The 17,562-nt window shown below is 47.6% G+C and overlaps 1 protein-coding gene across 1 annotated transcript in view; it reads left to right on the plus strand.

The window, feature by feature from the left end:
• Positions 1-17,562, plus strand: part of FOXO4 (forkhead box O4) — a 29,728-nt gene continuing 12,166 nt past the window's right edge. Inside the window, exon 1 of the mRNA XM_081180472.1 lies at positions 1-708. Within this exon, the coding sequence (XP_081036598.1) occupies positions 247-708 (462 nt within the window). The 5' untranslated portion in view covers positions 1-246. The remainder of the gene's footprint in view (positions 709-17,562) is intronic.

Below are 17,562 nucleotides of genomic sequence, written 5' to 3' on the forward strand. Positions count from 1 at the left end.
AAACAGTGCCGCCGAGGCGCCTGCTCTCGTGGCGGAGCGCTCAGTTCTGAGCAAGAATCGGCGGCGAGCGGGAGGGCACTCAGGGCGGGCGGTACCACCGAGAGATCGAGATCGAGGCGCGGGCAAAGCCGCCGCTCGGGCCGCGCCACCTTCGGGCGAGGACCGGGGAGATCGCCGCGCGGGTCCGATCGTCGGCGGGTGATGTGGCGGCGCTGAGGGCGGCCGGAGCCCCGGAGCGTCGCCATCATGGCGGAGCCGGCGGGGAGCCCCTCAGCGGCGGAGCCTCCCTCGGTGGCGGCGGCTTTGGACCCGGAGTTCCCCCCTCAGAGCCGGCCGCGCTCTTGCACTTGGCCGCTGCCCCGCCCGGAGCTGGCGGCGGCCGACACGGAGCCCGGGGCAGCGCCCGGCAGCGGGCTGGGGAGCCCTGAGGAGCCGGCCGGGGTGGCGGCGGCCGGGGCAGCGGCGGCCGCGGCGCCGGGAGGCGGCGGCGGGTCCGGCGGAGCGCGGAAGAGCGGCGGCGGCGGCGGGTCCGGCGGCGGGGCGCGTCGCAACGCCTGGGGCAGCCAGTCTTACGCGGACCTCATCAGCCAAGCCATCGAGAGCGCCCCGGACAAGCGCCTGACGCTGGCGCAGATCTACGAGTGGATGGTCCGCTCCGTGCCTTACTTCCGCGACAAGGGCGACAGCAACAGCTCCGCCGGATGGAAGGTGAGTCCCCGGGGGTGGCGAGGGGGCAAGAAGTGGCTTCGTGGGGAAGACAGCAGAAAACCAGCCGACAACAACAAAGCAAGAGAACACGCCGCGGGGTTGATTCGGTTTGTTATCCACCTACGCCGCTTTACATTCGTAAAGCAGCTTACAAACAGAAGACAGCAACAGCACAATCTGCCCGCCTAAGTTACTGCACTCGGAGTAGACCCATCGGAATCACCTAATCCAAATTGAGCCGTACCCAGTTATTTCGGTGGGGCTGATCGGGAGTGGGGGTGGCATATTAGATGCAAGCCTATATCCACGCCGCTTTCCATTCGCATGAATTGCAAAGTGGCTAGCAAAGAGAAAACAACAACAGCATAATGTGCCCCACTAAGTTACTGCACTTGATATAAACCCATCAGAATCAGCGGGCCGAAATTGAGTCATGCCCAGTTATTTCGGTGGGTCTGAACTGGAGTGGAGCTGGCATATTGGATGTGATCCTGTAAATTGGGCAGTTCTTCTGCTTAGTAAGGCCACAAGAGAGTGTGCAGGATCTTAAGTTTTCTCCGGAACCCATCCAGTGAGGTGGTGAACAAAGCATCTGGGCTCTCTCGACCCTGCCACCTTCCTTCTCCAGTTTGCTCTGTTCACCATCTAGCCCAGGGGTCCTCAAACTTTTCCAGCAGGGAGCCGGTCCACTGTCCCTCACACCTTGTGGGGGCCCGGACTATATATTTTTTTTGGGGGGGGGGAATGAACAAATTCCTATGCCCCGCAAATAACCCAGAGATGCATTTTAAATAAAAGAACACATTGTACTCCGGCTGCCAGCCGGATTGTGAAGGCAATTTGCCTTAGTTTGCCTACCCATGATCTAGCCTGCCTGCTGAACAATTCTGAGGAGCTCCAGTGCCTATGTGATGTTTTTGCCATTCCAGATAATAGCAAATGGTTCAAATTTGGATTTTGGATAGTTTTCTTATGGTCCATTGTGGCTACATTTTATGCACATGGATGATAGTGTTCCTGTGGTGTACTTGAGTGCTGCCTCCTGTGCTCTTGTTTCAGGAGCCATTGCAACATTCCTGTAAGGTAGGCTAGTATTATCTTTCCTGTCTTGCAGAGTTGGAAGATTGAGTGAGTGTTGTTGACCGCTGAGTATGGTGAAAGGGAGATTGAAGCTGACTGCTTCCTGATTGTTTGTTGCTAAGCTACATGGAGCTATGACACTTCTACCTTTTCTTCCTTATCTCTCTTTCCACATCCCCCAACATCCCTGTGTTTATTCTTATATACTACATTTCCAAGTCATTTTTCTGCCACGGCACCTAAAGGCATATAGTGGCATGTGGTCTAAAAGACAAATACAGAATGCAAATACAGGAGGAGAAAAGAATACCTTTTCTTGGCAGGGTTTCTGTATCATCCTGAACAAACATTTTAATGCTTGGCAGATTATGCTTCCAACTTGCTTTACCAGCAACATCTTGACTTTATGGCTTTTCATAATAAAAGTTTTAGGATACTGCCCCTTTGCTTTTAGAATTTTTTTTGAGACCAAAGACCTCAACAGGTGACACTTTTTCTTGACAGAGCTGCTGTGCCAGTGTTAAAGGCACTTGAAAGAATTAAAAGGTGGAGACATCAGGGGATTGGGCACTGTCAGATTTTTACATGGAACCGTGTATAGCAGAGATTTTCAACCTTTTTGAGTCCATGGCTCCCTTGACATTCTTTCTACGGCTCCCCTCTGGGGAAACACGTTCTGGGTCTCAGAAGCCCAGTTATGTCACACCCTCCCTCGTAGAGTGTTCCCTCAGCCTCCTCTCCTCTCCCCTCTCCCTAGGAGTTCTCGGGGCAGCCACCACCTCCACCCCTGGTCTCTGAGCTCCCCTCCCCAAACAAAGGTGCCTGCTCCCTGGCCTGCCCCAGAAGCCCCATTCACCTCTGGAGCTTGTAGCCAGGGCTGCTGCAACAAACAGCCACACAAGCCTTTGGAAGGTTGAGACGCAAGAGGGCATCAGAGGAGGGAGAGAAGAAAAGAGGGATAGAGGCCAGTGTTGCCTGTGGCACCCTGGCTATCATTCAAGGCACCCCAGGGGGCCACGGTACACTGGTTGAGAACCACAGGTGTATAGTATTGCGCTGGCACTGGGATTATTAGTCAGCCTGCAAGCCAATTTCCAGTGCCAGCTAGGGAGGCATGGGAAAAGCATTCATCTCTTGCACAGAACATGAATGCGGAGTGTTGGAGAGAGAGGATAGTAAATAAGCCTTGTCCGTACAAAGGAGTCTGCTTCCTCTTGTGACCGATTGTGGTAGGGACTTTGGAGCTCCTAGATTTTAACTCTTCTACAGTTTTTGATCCACATGGAGAGGCTGCTGGATTTGACTTGGTGTATTTCTACATGTGCTAGTAATGTTGACTTCTGCAGAGTGGCTCTCTGAACAAAGGGGTGGATTGGTTCAGTCTCCTTTTTCCTGTGTCACAACACTGGCCTGATTACTGTGTGATGTCCCAGATACCCATAGTTTAGCTAAATTCCAACGGCAAACAACAGAGGATAGCCCTTTCTGAAGCTGTCATCTGTGCTGGATTAGGGAAATCTTGTTGCCAGAAATTGGGAGGATGATAGTAAAAACACTGTCTTTAGGGACTGAAAATATTCTGGAAATGTTCTCTCATCCTCCCCCCACCTCCTTCCTGCACATACTGTATTTACTCAAATCTAATGCTCACCTTTTTTGGCCAAATTACAATGCAAAAAATACAGTGTGCATTAGATTTGATGGCACATTTACATTCTCCAGCAAATCCTTTTTTTGTTTCAAGGTCCTGAAAATTGAGGTGCACATTAGATTCAATGCTGCATTAGACTTGAGTAAATATGGTAGCTGATATCTTCTAAAAACATAGTTTTAGACAGGAATTTGGGGAGATGGGGAGAAGGAATTCCAGCTTTGTTCTGTTCCATACAATTTTCTCTTATATGAATTTCTTTAAGTAATCTGTTAGTTTAGACATGCCTTCTTCAGCCTGGTGCCCTCCAGATGTTTTGGGTTATGTTTCCCATCAGCCTGACCATGGTTCCTGAGGCAGATGAAAGTTGTACCCAGAGGGCAGCAGGTTGGGCAAAGGTGGTCTAGAATGACTCTTTTTACCTAGGCAAACCTTGCCTTGGATCAGCCTAAATATTTATCTGGGCCAGCAGTGCCTCTGATAGTATCTAATAAAGGGTAGTGAGCAAGTATTAGGAGATGGAATTGGGGGGTTTCACAGCTGACTACTTCCCCACCCCATGTGTGTCTTTTCCTTCTTCCCTCCAGTGTGACCCTTAAGTTCACTTTGTTTCAGCACTTCCAAGAAAGGCCACTCCCTGCCCCCTTTGTAAATGTTCTCAGAAATTTCTTGGAAAGGCACGAGCTCGATCTGGAACTCTAGGCCAAGCTGCTGTGGAAGACCAAGTGTCACTTGAATAGTTTTCAATACTGGGCTTCAGTTCTTTGTCACCCAGCTGCGTTGATACTCAGTATAAATAACTCCTTCATAGCATGCATTCCTGGCTCACACAACCCATCCTTCAGAACAAGAACTCCGGGCAGAGAGGGAACATGCATGCTCTGTGCTGAGGAAGTTCAGTAAGGCTGAAAAGGCACTTAGAACGATCACTCTTTCTTTCAGATATGAGCCTTATTTGTCCTAAAAATGGGAAATGCCTGTATTAAAGGGAGTTGGCTCCTTCAGCGGCTTCATATGAGGTAGCTGTCCCGCTCTCGCAGGCCTATTCAGAATCCCAGAATAGCACCACATGCCAGAATGATCTACTCCTTGCAAGCTCGCATTTAAAGTACAGTGGTACCTCGGGTTACATACGCTTCAGGTTACACACTCCGCTAACCCAGAAATAGTGCTTCAGGTTAAGAACTTTGCTTCATGATAAGAACAGAAATCGTGCTCCGGCGGCGCAGTGGCAGCAGCAGGAGGCCCCATTAGCTAAAGTGGTGCTTCAGGTTAAGAACAGTTTCAGGTTTAGTACGGACCTCCGGAACAAATTAAGTACTTAACCCGAGGTACCACTGTAGTAACAAAAAAATACTCTTTTGCTTTTGAAGCACATGGACTTGCTTTGATTTTGGAGTTAATTTCCCCTCTTTTGCAAATATAGACAACTACCCTGTAGTTTATTCTGTGGTGCAGAAGCTTGCCTGAGGATGTCCCATAGGCTTCAAGGCTCAGCAGAACTTGAACTTGGTTACCTGTGTTCATATCTATCACACTGGCTGCCTTTTGTTTCTTTAGTCAATTCTCATTGTCCTCCACCCCCCTCAAACCCCGTCTGCCAAGTAAATGAAGATGTTCTGTTAGTGAAGGATGAATTAACAACAGTCCTACAAGCAGACACTGAACAGTTTCTTCCTGTCCTTTATTCTGCAGGATTCCCTTGTATGGATAGACACTTAATGAAAGGTTTTGTTCTAAAGCAGTTGAAACACATGTTTTGGCAGTGAGAACTGTTTTGAGCTGTCACTTATGCCAGGCATCTCCCATACAGGTGTCAGGAATATGGTTGAAGTCCCTTTCCCAGTGCTTGTGCTTTTAGCACGGGAAGCACAAGGATTTGCCAACAATATTGTGCCTTAATATTTATTTATTTTCTATCTTTAGAGAAGCATTCTGTATCATGCCAGTGAATCTGAGCACTGTAGTTAGGCCTGAACAACATAGACTATAAAATTAATCCCACCCAATCGACTAGAATGTGGTCTAACTCCCCCCATTAAATCCATCTCAACTAAAAGAAAATACCGAAGATTCTGGCGTATTAGGCGACTGGGCAGCTTCCTCCTGGTGTGGAGCCCGCCGCCCATTGCTGCTGCCCAGCGAAGCTGTCGCTGCTGCAGCAGTGGGTGGTGGGCTCCATGTTGGGAGGAAGCTGTCCAGCGAAGCTGGCTTAGCATCACTGGGCAGCTTTGTTGGGCAGCTTCCTCCCGGTGCGGAGCCTGCCACCCACTGCAGCCATACCCGGTGTATAAGACGACCCCCAACTTTTTAACCTCTTTTCCGGGGTTAAAAAGTCATCTTATGCGCCAGAATCTATGGTAACTCACCCTGAAACTCACTTACCAATGGTACCTAACACAAGGTAAACTAGGGCTGAGGCGCCCAGGATCCTCACCAAAATGCTGGAGAGGCTGCACCTCCATAGGCACATACCTTCACATGTGGTGGGAATGTCCCAAAATCCAACCTGTCATACAAGAACACCAGTCATAAAGAAATATGCAAAATAAATAAGTAGGTATTAGACGTCACCACAGAACATCGTCCAAGTTAATAATGCCCACTCACATTATGCAGAGCTCATAACCCACCTAATCTCAGCAGCCAGAAGCCTCATAGCCAGACACTGGAGGGACTTGTCAGGAGTAAACATGGGCAAATGGTATCAAACAGTATGGGAAACGGCCTCACTAGAAAAGCTAACCAATAAACTGAAACTGACATGGGGATAAATAGAAGAAGATGTTCTCACTCCAGTATGGTTCCTCTTCATCACATACACAGCCCAACAAGAATCTACCAACAGTGTACAAATCATTCTGGCTAACGACCCAAAAATCCACCCTCTCACACACATGAACAACTCTCACTACAGCCAACCAAAGAACCAACCAAACTCTAGGCTACCCCCAACCTCTCTCACCACCAAGGAAACATAAGTGAACAGAAAGAGAACCCATACAAGTGATGCTGACACAAAACCCCACATATAAAGAAAATAAGCATTACCGCCTGACCCCACCCCTCTCACCATCCCCTCCATCTGTCCCCTTCTTTTCTTACCGACCTTATACTGCATGCAACACTCAAGTCTCACAACAAATGTAACTGATCTGTAGAAAATGCAACTTGAGAAAAGAGACAATGCACATATTTTTTAAACTAAAATCTTCAATATTTTTTTTTTAAAGAGAAGGATGTTATAGCATTCGTGTATGTCTGTAGACTCTTGTGCAATTTTCTTGATGAATCATGAAGCATTTAAAATCCTTTCGGCTTTGAATGCTGCTTGGGTAAAGCTATACTTTGTATCTGTTAAATGGAAGCAAAACATTTCTATTGGTTTCATAGTAGGACTGTTAAAAGATTGGCATAAGATACCAGATTCTGCCCCAATCTTATAGAAACTTTCATACGTCTCTTTCAGGAAACTGCCTTAAGGATCCCTACACTTGACTGACTGAGCTCAGGCAAGATGGGATTGGCAAGTCCAAATTAATAGGGACAAGGGGGAAATTACTAAGTAGTTAGGCTGCATAAATTTCAGGGTAATGATTTATTGGTTATCCCCACTCACTGTGGCTGTCTTCACTCTTGTAGAGTCACCTGCCTCTATCAGAGTGCAAGCTTATAAGCTTACAGGGGAAAGTGGCTTTCTTTTAGAATGGAAACCCACAGATGTAGCAAAGAGAACAGTACAGTCATACCTCGGGTTGAAGTTGCTTCAGGTTGAGTGTTTTCAGGTTGTGCTCTGCGGCAACCCGGAAGTAACGGAACACGTTACTTCTGGGTTTCGCTGCTCGTGCATGCGCAGGTGGTCAAAATGATGTCATGCGCAGAAGCGGCGAATCACAACACGCGCAGACACGGGTTGCGTTCTGTTCTGGATGCGAACGGGGCTCTGGAACAGATTCCGTTCGTATCCAGAGGTACCACTGTACTCTGAAAAAATGGTATGTGAGAATCACCATACACCAGAAATCATCAAAGTTGATTTCCTCTACTTAGCTTGGACATCCTCCTTGTAAACCCAGTGTGTTTCTTCATTTGCAAGAAAGGCACTTCCAATTTTTCATTGATCAGAGGCTGTTCTTGTGTGCTGCTTTATGCTGGTGTGGATAGCTGTTTGCTTGGCTTCTTTCTGTGTATGGAATTTTATGACTTGTATCATTCCCAAAACAAGATGATTTATGTAGAAGATTTGGACATAATTCTCTTGGGTAGGTAAGAACCAAAGAGGTAAACTATACTTTGAGCACTGCTGCATAATAAATGTTGATGTTCAGGAGTAGGTGTGGTACATTGGAAAGGGTTCTCCAGCAACACCTGGGCTTGTCTGACTCAAACAGTTCTGTTGAAGCTTTGCAAAAGTTATGCTTTTGATATGCAAGTTACATGCATATTGGTGGGCCCAGCCTACAAGCATCTCACTTACAGTGCATGCCAGCTGGCAGATGAGATGGGTGATGAATGGAAATACAATGTATTAGAAAAAGATGAGGTGGCAAGCACAGTAGCACAATCCTATCCCAGTAATATCTTTGGGCATCTTTGCTAGGGAACCCACAGAGAGTATCTGCTCTGAGGTGTTGTCAGCCATGCCTATTCCTGAGTGAACTCTAGATTAAAAGCAGGGTGTGCTTAACTGAACAAGGACGGAACAGGACAAACATGCCCCACCCCAGAGCCATTTGGGTGCAGAGTCCCAGAGGGCACTTTCCCACTCCCTCCTCACATTGCTTGCTCTTCATAACTCAAGCTGAATTGTCTTGGAAAACCTTGGTGCTGTTTCTGCCAGTTTTTGAAAGAAGCTGTTTTCCCTGAAGAGAGCATGTGTACAGGTTGGCCTGCAGCTGTACTGAGCCCCAGAATAACTGCTTCCAGGCGCTTATACTGTGCCACCAGTTGTCCATATGAAGTGACTCTCCACCTACTATCTTTTGGCTTTTGTGCCTCTTGTCCATAAGACTTGATTTTGGGTTAAACATTCTACAGCAGTGTTTCCCAACCTTTTTTGGGCAAAGGCACACTTGTTTCATGAAAAAAATCTCGAGGCACACCACCATTAGAAAATGTTTAAAAAATTAACTCTGTGCCTATATTGACTATATATAAAGTAACTCTCTTTAATAGGAATCAATGAAGGCATATTCTACATATGTAGCTGAAATAGTCGAAAAAATTCTGAGTTGTAAGAATGGGCTTGTATCATGCCAGATGGGGAAAGGTCACTTTTTACTTATGTAAAAAAAAAATAAAAAAATAGTAACAGCATAGAAGGTAATGGTTAGGCTAGCATCCCTCTTCCAAATATGCTAGGTTTTTATTTGCAGGGACTGTTCTACATGGGAAAGCATTCAGCACTGTCATTCTCCCATCTGCCATCTGAATTGGTACTATTCTGGGTCAACTTACTCTGCTGCATATGTAGATGAAAATGGCACCAAGTGTGGGGGAGGGGGCAGAACAGGTTTCAGATACAGGATATTAAGCATACACGTACTTCAGATTGAACTGGTTGCTTGCTTTGCAAGTTTTCATTTCCCAAATGACTGCCTTGGCAAGCGCAATACCTACCAGGCTCAACGCCGGTCTCGCGCTGCCGCTTCCCGCGCTCTCAAGGACCCGGGAGGAGGAAGGCGTGAAGGGAATCCCGAAGGCGCGGAAACCTCGCGCATGCGCAGGCCTTCCGTCTGCGACAGCCCAGTAGGCCGGCCGAAGCGAGCGGCGATGGGATGTGGGAGGGAGCTCGCTCGCCGCCCCGCGTGTGCCTATGTGGGGCACGTTACAGCCCCGTGACGTCAGCGCCACGCAGGCAGCCAGGCAGGCAGATGGCGAGAGCCCCGCGCTGGGCGGCCTCTCCTCGCCGCCGCCGCCCCGCCTCTCGCCGCCCGACTCGCCCGCCTCCCTCCCACGGCACACCAGGCAACGTCTCGCGGCACACTAGTGTGCCGCGGAACACCGGTTGGGAAACACTGTTCTACAGAACATGTTGTGCACAGCCCCAACTTTTTACTCCCTTCCTGGCTGTGAAAGGAGAACTTACCGTATTTTTCGCTCTATAGGACACACTTTTTCCCCTTCAAAAATGAAGGGGAAATGTGTGTGCGTCCTATGAAGCGAAGACGCCATAGCCCCGCGACCCTCTCCCGGCTGGAGAGGTGACGCGCGGCTATGGCAGGAGCCTCTCCGCTGCGCCTTTCCGCTGCTCCCTGACCTGCTCTTTGGGGCTGGTGGTGGGCTTCCCCCTGCCAGCCCCAAAGAGCAGGTCGAAAGGAACCTGAAGCCTGGAGAGCGAGAGGGGTCAGTGCACACCAACCCCTCTCACTCTCCAGGCTTCCAAGGTAGCTGCCTGAACGGCACCTTGTTTTAGAGCGGGAAAACAAGAGGGGGAAAGTTCTCCCCCTCTCTGCGCAGTGCCTCCTGCCGCTTCACTGAAGGGGCGCTGGGCAGAGAGGGGGAGAATTTTTTTTTCTTTTTCTCCCCCTTCTAAAACAAAGTGCGTCCTATGGTGTGAAAAATATGGTAACTGGCACTAGGATCTTTGTATGAAAAGATAGTAGATTTGCCTATGAGCTGTGTGTGGTGTGTCCTAGGTTTAGGTAAACTAACTTATTTGCAACTTGGGAACCTTTAGTGCTTTGCATTATTTAGGGTTAGTGTTGGAGGAAGGGAGGAAGAGCAGTGTTCTTGTGCTTTTAACAGTTGTGGCAGGCAGAATGTCAGCAGGTTAAGCTTGTTCTAGTACGGAAATACTAGGAATTTAGTTTGCATAACTTTTGATGACCTCCTTCTTTGCAGACCTCAGTAGTATGGAGGTTAGAATCCCACTGTAAGGTAGAATAATTACTTGAGGGAGGGAGGCTTGTGCTCTGCGATGTTGTGGGTTGGAGAAATTTCAGTTGCAGGCTTGTGTACTATACTTACAGATAAAGGAAGAACGTGTCTGCTAGATCAGGCCTAAGGCCAATGTAGTCCAGCATCCTGTTCTCGTAGTGACCAACCAGATTCCTTTGGGGAACCCACAAGCAAGACCTGAGTGCAACAGCCGCTCTCCTCGCATATTCCCTAGCAAGTGGCATTCAGAGGCATCTTGACCATGACAGCTTTGAGGGAAATAACCTACTGTTACTGTGGTAACAACTTTTTTGTCAAGTTCTTCCTCAAGCTTCACTTTTTTCTGTGAAGCCTTTTCCCCCCAAGTCTTTTCTAACAACTGCAAAGCTAGCTAATTGCACTTAGCCGTTGTCATCTGCTGCCCTTGCCTTTTTCCACTGCTCCCCTTTCTGTGTTAGACTTTAGATTGTAAGGGTCTCATTTGCTATCAAACATCACCTACATTCAGTGGCGGAGCTTCATGCTCCACTGGGGGGGGGGGGGAGTGGAGAGCAGGCGGGGCGGGACTGGCGTGCATCCCGGGGGCGTAGCACACTACCTGCGGGGGCATGGTGCCCAGCACAGGGTAGGGGGCAGTTGCGATGGCACCCCACCGGGATCATGCTGCCGGGGTGGTGCGCTCCCCCCACACTCCTCTTCCTCTGCCAGTGCCTACATTAGCACTCTGTTAAAAGGTAGGTAGCTGTGAGAGAAGGGATGCTTTCTAAGGCTGAAATTCTTCCAGCTGCATTGGAGAGAGTGCAAGCTGCTGCTTTGGCATGGAGGTAGGGCTTGCCATTTGATATGGGAGGTGCCTTTCATTCCTCCCAGGAAAGTCGATGAGTATTTGGCACATCAAACTTTATTTGAAAACATCATTTTCTGTCTGTCCTGGTGAGGACAATTTGCCCCCAGCTTTGCTGCCAAATTCCTCACACATTTGAGGAGTTCCAAACAGGTACTAGCACCCTGGCATTTAAGAACCACACCAGAGGTTCCTGAAAAACAGTCAATATGTGCTGTCAAAATAGTATTTGCTTTAAGATGGTTGATGTGTGAGGCCTTTATTGGTTTTTCCTCTGCCCCTCATCATCACAGAACTTAGAATCACAGAATTGTAGAGCTGGAAGAGACCCTGAGGCTCATCTAGTCCAAGCCCCTGCAATGCAGATATGTGCAGCTGTCCCATATGGGGATCGAACCTGCAACCTTGGCATTATCAGCACCATGCTCTAAGCAGCTGAGCTATCCAGGTTGATGTCCTAAAATATATTTATAATTCAGAAAGTTTGAATTAGGGTTGGGTGAGGGGAGAGTTGAGGGTCAGCAGAGACTGAGCATTAAAAAGAAGAGCCTGTTCAAGACTGTTACCCCATTAAAGCTGTACTATCTATTAACTACATTTCGATACAAATAGTAATTATTTATTTATTTATACCCCACCCATCTGGCTGAGTTTCCCCAGCCACTCTGGGCGGCTTCCAATCGAATGTTAAAAACAATACAGCATTTAAAAACAATACAGCATTTTCAAATTAGAACAAAGGGTGGGGAAAGTATTTTCAAATTTGGTGCTTGGTCAAGTAACTGAGATACTGTTGCCTCCCCCCTTCCCACACTCAAACAACCACTTACCACAGGGGTCAGCAAACTTTTTCATGAGGGGGCTGGCCCACTGTCACTCAGACTTTGTGGGGGGCCGGACTATATTTTGAAAAATAAGTACCCTGCAAGGCAGTCCCACATCTGGCTCTGGACCTGGAGAAGGAACGCACTCTGCATGCGCTCAGAAGCGTGTCTCGCGCCACCCGCCCCCACTGTTGTTGATGAGGAGCAGCTGCTCCATTGGCCTTGGAGCTCCCAGGTGGCGTGCACCACGTGCTGCAGCCCGTCATCCAAGGCCAGGGGGGGCGGTAGGCTGGGCAGGCAGCGCGCCCTCCAGCTGCTCCAGTACAGCTGCTGAGTGTGCCTCCTGCAGCAGCGCCGAGCTGGACACCAGGCATGGGGCCAGCAGGCGAACCAAGCTCTGGCTGAAGCCCTGCGACGTGCCCGTCATGATGCCCATGGCATGGCTCAGACCTGCCACCTGCCCGTCGGCCTCTCCATCCATGGCTGCACTGGTTTACCTCAGCAAACTTCCTGTAGCCAATCCAAAGCCATGCCAGCGTCACAGAAGTCAGTCCCTGCGCGGCGAGGCATCTGTGGCTTCTTTTCAAGGAAATGCTGTGCCGTGCCAGTTTAGCTCAGTGTGGGGACTGACTGAGCGGGCAGCAGGGTCCACAAGCTGGATTTACGAGTCTGGTGGGCTGCATCCGGCCCCCGGGCCATAGTTTGCCGACCCCTGACTTAGTATAAATGATCAGGAAGGCTTTGTGGTTGGTATGGTATCTGATTTCCTAATCGATCAGTTATATTGCTATATTTGTTTTTGAACACACACACACTCACATATATGGGGTATATAGATTTTGCGCAACTCTGCCCAGATTTTTTTGTTTGACCCCCTCAGGATTCCTCTTGTGTTTTACTTGCTGGCTTTTGTTTTCTTCTACTTTGGGTCCTGATGTCTCTTAATGACTAGATTTAGCTATTATTGTAGAAGCCAAGTATGATAAGTCTGTTGTACCAGAAGAGCACTGTGCTGAAACTGGTTTTTTTAAAACCCTATAAAACCATAAGTAGCTCCAGCTCACTATAATTTTACAGACAGTCTCCTTCCATGTATTCCATGACAACCAGCAATTAGAATGAAATTGGATTGCCCTATTAGTAGCTTCATGAAACACACATGTACTATGTCCAAATGGCGAGGGTATAGCAAGAGGCATTCAAGGTGGCTGTTCTTCCCTCTGAACTCTCTCCAAAACATGGGCTTTTTGTTTTGCAAAGAGGATATATGGGTAGCCTGGGATTAAACCAGTAGGAAGGTATTTAAATTGATTGTGTCACTCTGATGTATTTTATCTCTTTCAAAAACAAGTGGATTATCTGCTCCGCCACACAGAGCCTTGGAGGTGTAGTGGAGTGCTTGGACTGTAAATCTAGATACGTGTAATAGAAAGCACTTCTCACTAGTATTCTCAGCAAAATGTAGAAAAACCAAGCCTACCTAGGAACGCCCTGTGGTGGCTTGTTTTTGTGAATGTTCAGACAGCCTTTGTGTGTGGTTGAAAGTGCTGTTGGAATCACTTTGTCACAGAGCAATAGAGTAGGGGGAAAGTGAGTGTTGGAAACATGTTCACTAACTGGGAGCCTGCAAACCCTCAATTTGCGTTAAATACCATTTAGCTAGAAACATAGTTGATGTGGTAGTTCCAAGCTTTTTATCTTTTCACCAAGTTTGCTTTGGATGCTCCAAAGATTGCTTGCTCCATAATAATGAGAAGAAAATAATAATAATAATAATAATAATAATAATAATAATAATAATAATAATACTACTACTACAGTGGTACCTCTGGATGCAAACGGGATCTGTTCCGGAGCCCCGTTCGCATCCTAAAGCGAACGCAACCTGCTTCTGCGAGAGTCGCGATATGCCACTTCCGCGCATGTGCGCGATGTCATTTTGAGTGTCTGCGCATGCGCGAGCGGCGAAACCCGAAAGTAATGCATTCCGTTACTTCCGGGTCATCGCAGAGCATAACCTGAAAACGCTCAAGCTGAAGCATATTTAACCCGAGGTGTGACTGTAATAATAATCCTTTATTTCATCTGTAGTTTCAGAACTACTATGGTAATTCTAAACTGGGCAACCCTTGAACTCTGGATTTTTAGGGAACGTTGTGTTGGGGTTCTACCTTAACTACCTCCTGGATATTCTTACTGGGGTGACTGTGGCTAAGTCACTGGGTTGCCTGAGCCACAGTCTAGTGCTGAAGGGACATTGCTTGGTGGCAGAACATTTCTTTGCATGCAGAAACCCCCAGGACCAGTCTCCAGATAGAACAGGAAATGACTGTTGTCTGAAACCCCAGAAAGTTGTTGCCAATCAGTATAGACACTAATGAGCTAGATGAACCCAAGGGTAGTTTTCCATGTTCTAGCTGTCTGTGCTGTCATGCCTTGGTTTCTGAACTTATTAAAACCAACACACTAAAAAATACTGTACAGTATTATCTTCATCAGAGAAGCTAAGGCAGGGGCCAGCAAACTTTTTCAGCAGGGGGCTGGTCCACTGTCCCTCAGACCTTGTGGGGAGCCGGACTATATTTTGGAAAAAAAATAATGAATGAATTCCTATGCCCCACAAATAACCCAGAGGCGCATTTTAAATAAAAGGACACATTCTACTCATATAAAAACACCAGGCAGGCCCGCAGATAACCCAGAGCTAAGGTATGGGTAGGCAAACTAAGCCCCAGGGGCCAGATCCGGCCCAATCGCCTTCTAAATCCAGCCCGTGGACAGTCCAGGAATCAGCGTGTTTTTACATGAGTAGAATGTGCGCTTATATTTAAAATGCATCTCTGGGTTATTTGTGGGGCATAGGAATTCGTTCATCCCCCCCCAAAAAAATATAGTCCGTCCCCCCACAAGTTCTGAGGGACAGTGGACCGGCCCTCTGCTGAAAAAGTTTGCTGACTCCTGAGCTAAGGCTTGATAGTTTCATCCTGTAGTTCCAGAACAGTTCTGCTGTTGGGCCAAGGACATCTGTTGATGCAAGGCTTAGCACACTGTGGTTCTGTCTGAGGAGGCCCGTTACCCAGAAACAAAACCTTACTACTATTCCTAGGAAGTTACATGCTGTTCTAAACCTCTTGGTTTCAAGTCACTCTGAAGCGTGTGGAGCCAAAGTCTTGTGGTTATGCAATTAAACTGCAGTCGTTCCTTTTGGGGAGGGAGGGTGGCTCCTGTTGGTCAGCTGGTTGACTCACTCCCTGTGGGGCGGGGCTGTGCAGCAACTTGTAGCTTGTAAACCACTGGGAGGGAAAATAATTATTCCATTCTAAATCAAGGGCAGCTATGGCATGACTATGGGGTGGTATTGGGTTTTTTCTTATTTGCAAAAGCTGCAGAAGAGATATTTGGAAGCCAGAGACCTCCAAGCCATAGTTGTCAACTTTTCCCTTTTCTTGTGAGGAATCCTGTTCGGAATAAGGGAATTTCCCTTTAAAAAAGGGAAACGTTTACAGCTATGCTCCAGGCTGGTGTAGCTGTTTGCAAAGGCTTTGAAAACAGCATTGTGTATTGGAATACACAAACTTCTGGTGGTGTAGGCACAGTTGAGGTTAATGACCAGTTCATGGAATTGCTTATTCTGTCACTAAGTCACTGATCCATCATGCTTCCCAGTTTGGAAGAGAAATCAGCATTTTCAGGGTCCACCCATGTGCCAAAAGAGGCCTAGGTCAGTTGAAATTGAGGACTTGTGTTTTAATGGCCCCAGCTGGGCTACCTTCTATTTCACTTGGGCTTGATGGGAAAAGTAAGCTATGGGAATAGTTCTCTGAATATTCCACACAACTGGAGTTGGAATCTTCCATTGGCAATGCCTTCTTGGAATTTGATCTGATATCAGCCGAGATGGCCACCCAGAAGAGACGGGAATGTGGCACAACACAGTGATTGGGTTGGCAGCTGATTCCCTTGGCAGTCAAAAGCTGGTGATTGCAAATCAGTTGGGAGTAGTAAACAGTGTTAGAAACTCAGATAAATAAACTAGGTGCCAAATGGCTTCTTAAACCAAGGTTGCAATCGCCAAAATGAAATGTCTAGTTACCATATTGGGGCCAGATGGCTCTAAAGTAATTTTTTTCAAATGATGGACTGACTGTGATTGATTCTCAGTTAAACATCTGGCTGGTTCAGATAATAGAATCATAGAATCATAGAGTTGGAAGAGACCACAAGGGCCATCGAGTCCAACCCCCTGCCAAGCAGGAAACACCATCAGAGCACTCTTGACATATGGTTGTCAAGCCTCTGCTTAAAGACCTCCAAAGTAGGAGACTCCACCACACTCCTTGGCAGCAAATTCCACTGTCGAACAGCTCTTACTGTCAGGAAGTTCTTCCGAATGTTTAGGTGGAATCTTCTTTCTTGTAGTTTGGATCCATTGCTCCGTGTCCGCTTCTCTGGAGCAGCAGAAAACAACCTTTCTCCCTCCTCTATGTGACATCCTTTTATATATTTGAACATGGCTATCATATCACCCCTTAACCTCCTCTTCTCCAGGCTAAACATGCCCAGCTCCCTTAGCCGTTCCTCATAAGGCATTGTTTCCAGGCCTTTGACCATTTTGGTTGCCCTCCTCTGGACACGTTCCAGTTTGTCAGTGTCCTTCTTGAATTGTGGTGCCCAGAACTGGACACAGTACTCCAGGTGAGGTCTGACCAGAGCAGAATACAGTGGCACTATTACTTCCCTTGATCTAGATGCTATACTCCTATTGATGCAGCCCAGAATTGCATTGGCTTTTTTAGCTGCCGCGTCACACTGTTGGCTCATGTCAAGTTTGTGGTCAACCAAGACTCCTAGATCCTTTTCACATGTACTGCTCTCAAGCCAGGTGTCACCCATCTTGTATTTGTGCCTCTCATTTCCCCCCCCCCCCAAGTGCAATACTTTACATTTCTCCCTGTTAAAATTCATCTTGTTTGTTTTGGCCCAGTTCTCTAATCTGTCAAGGTCGTTTTGAAGTGTGATCCTGTCCTCTGGGGTGTTAGCCACCCCTCCCAGTTTGGTGTCATCTGCAAATTTGATCAGGATGCCCTTGAGTCCATCATCCAAGTCATTGATAAAGATGTTGAATAAGACCGGGCCCAAGACAGAACCCTGTGGCACCCCACTAGTCACTCTTCTCCAGGATGAAGAGGAACCATTGATGAGCACCCTTTGGGTTCGTTCAGTCAGCCAGTTACAAATCCACTGAGTGGTACATAGTCAAGACCGCATTTTACCAGCTTCTTTACAAGAATATGTTTGATGTTTGAGCTTTGAGAACTTAAAGAAGAAAAGTCACTTGATTCGGGCACAGTCCACATATATATTGGCCTATTCCGACCTCTCTTTTTTTAATGGTAACTGCTCCTGCTCAAGCTGCACAGAAAAAGCATTTTTGTTCCAGAAATTTATTCTGATAGTGCAGATAAAATATAACTGACGTAATTCAACAGGATGGGGTATTAGGGTGTGAAAGCAGTCCAGATCCAATGATCCCCAGATGGTGGAGGTGCCATCCTGGTGCCCAGGCATCTTCACTT

This window comes from Podarcis bocagei (genome assembly GCF_964188305.1).
Source record: "Podarcis bocagei genome assembly, chromosome: Z".
NCBI lineage: Eukaryota > Metazoa > Chordata > Lepidosauria > Squamata > Lacertidae > Podarcis > Podarcis bocagei.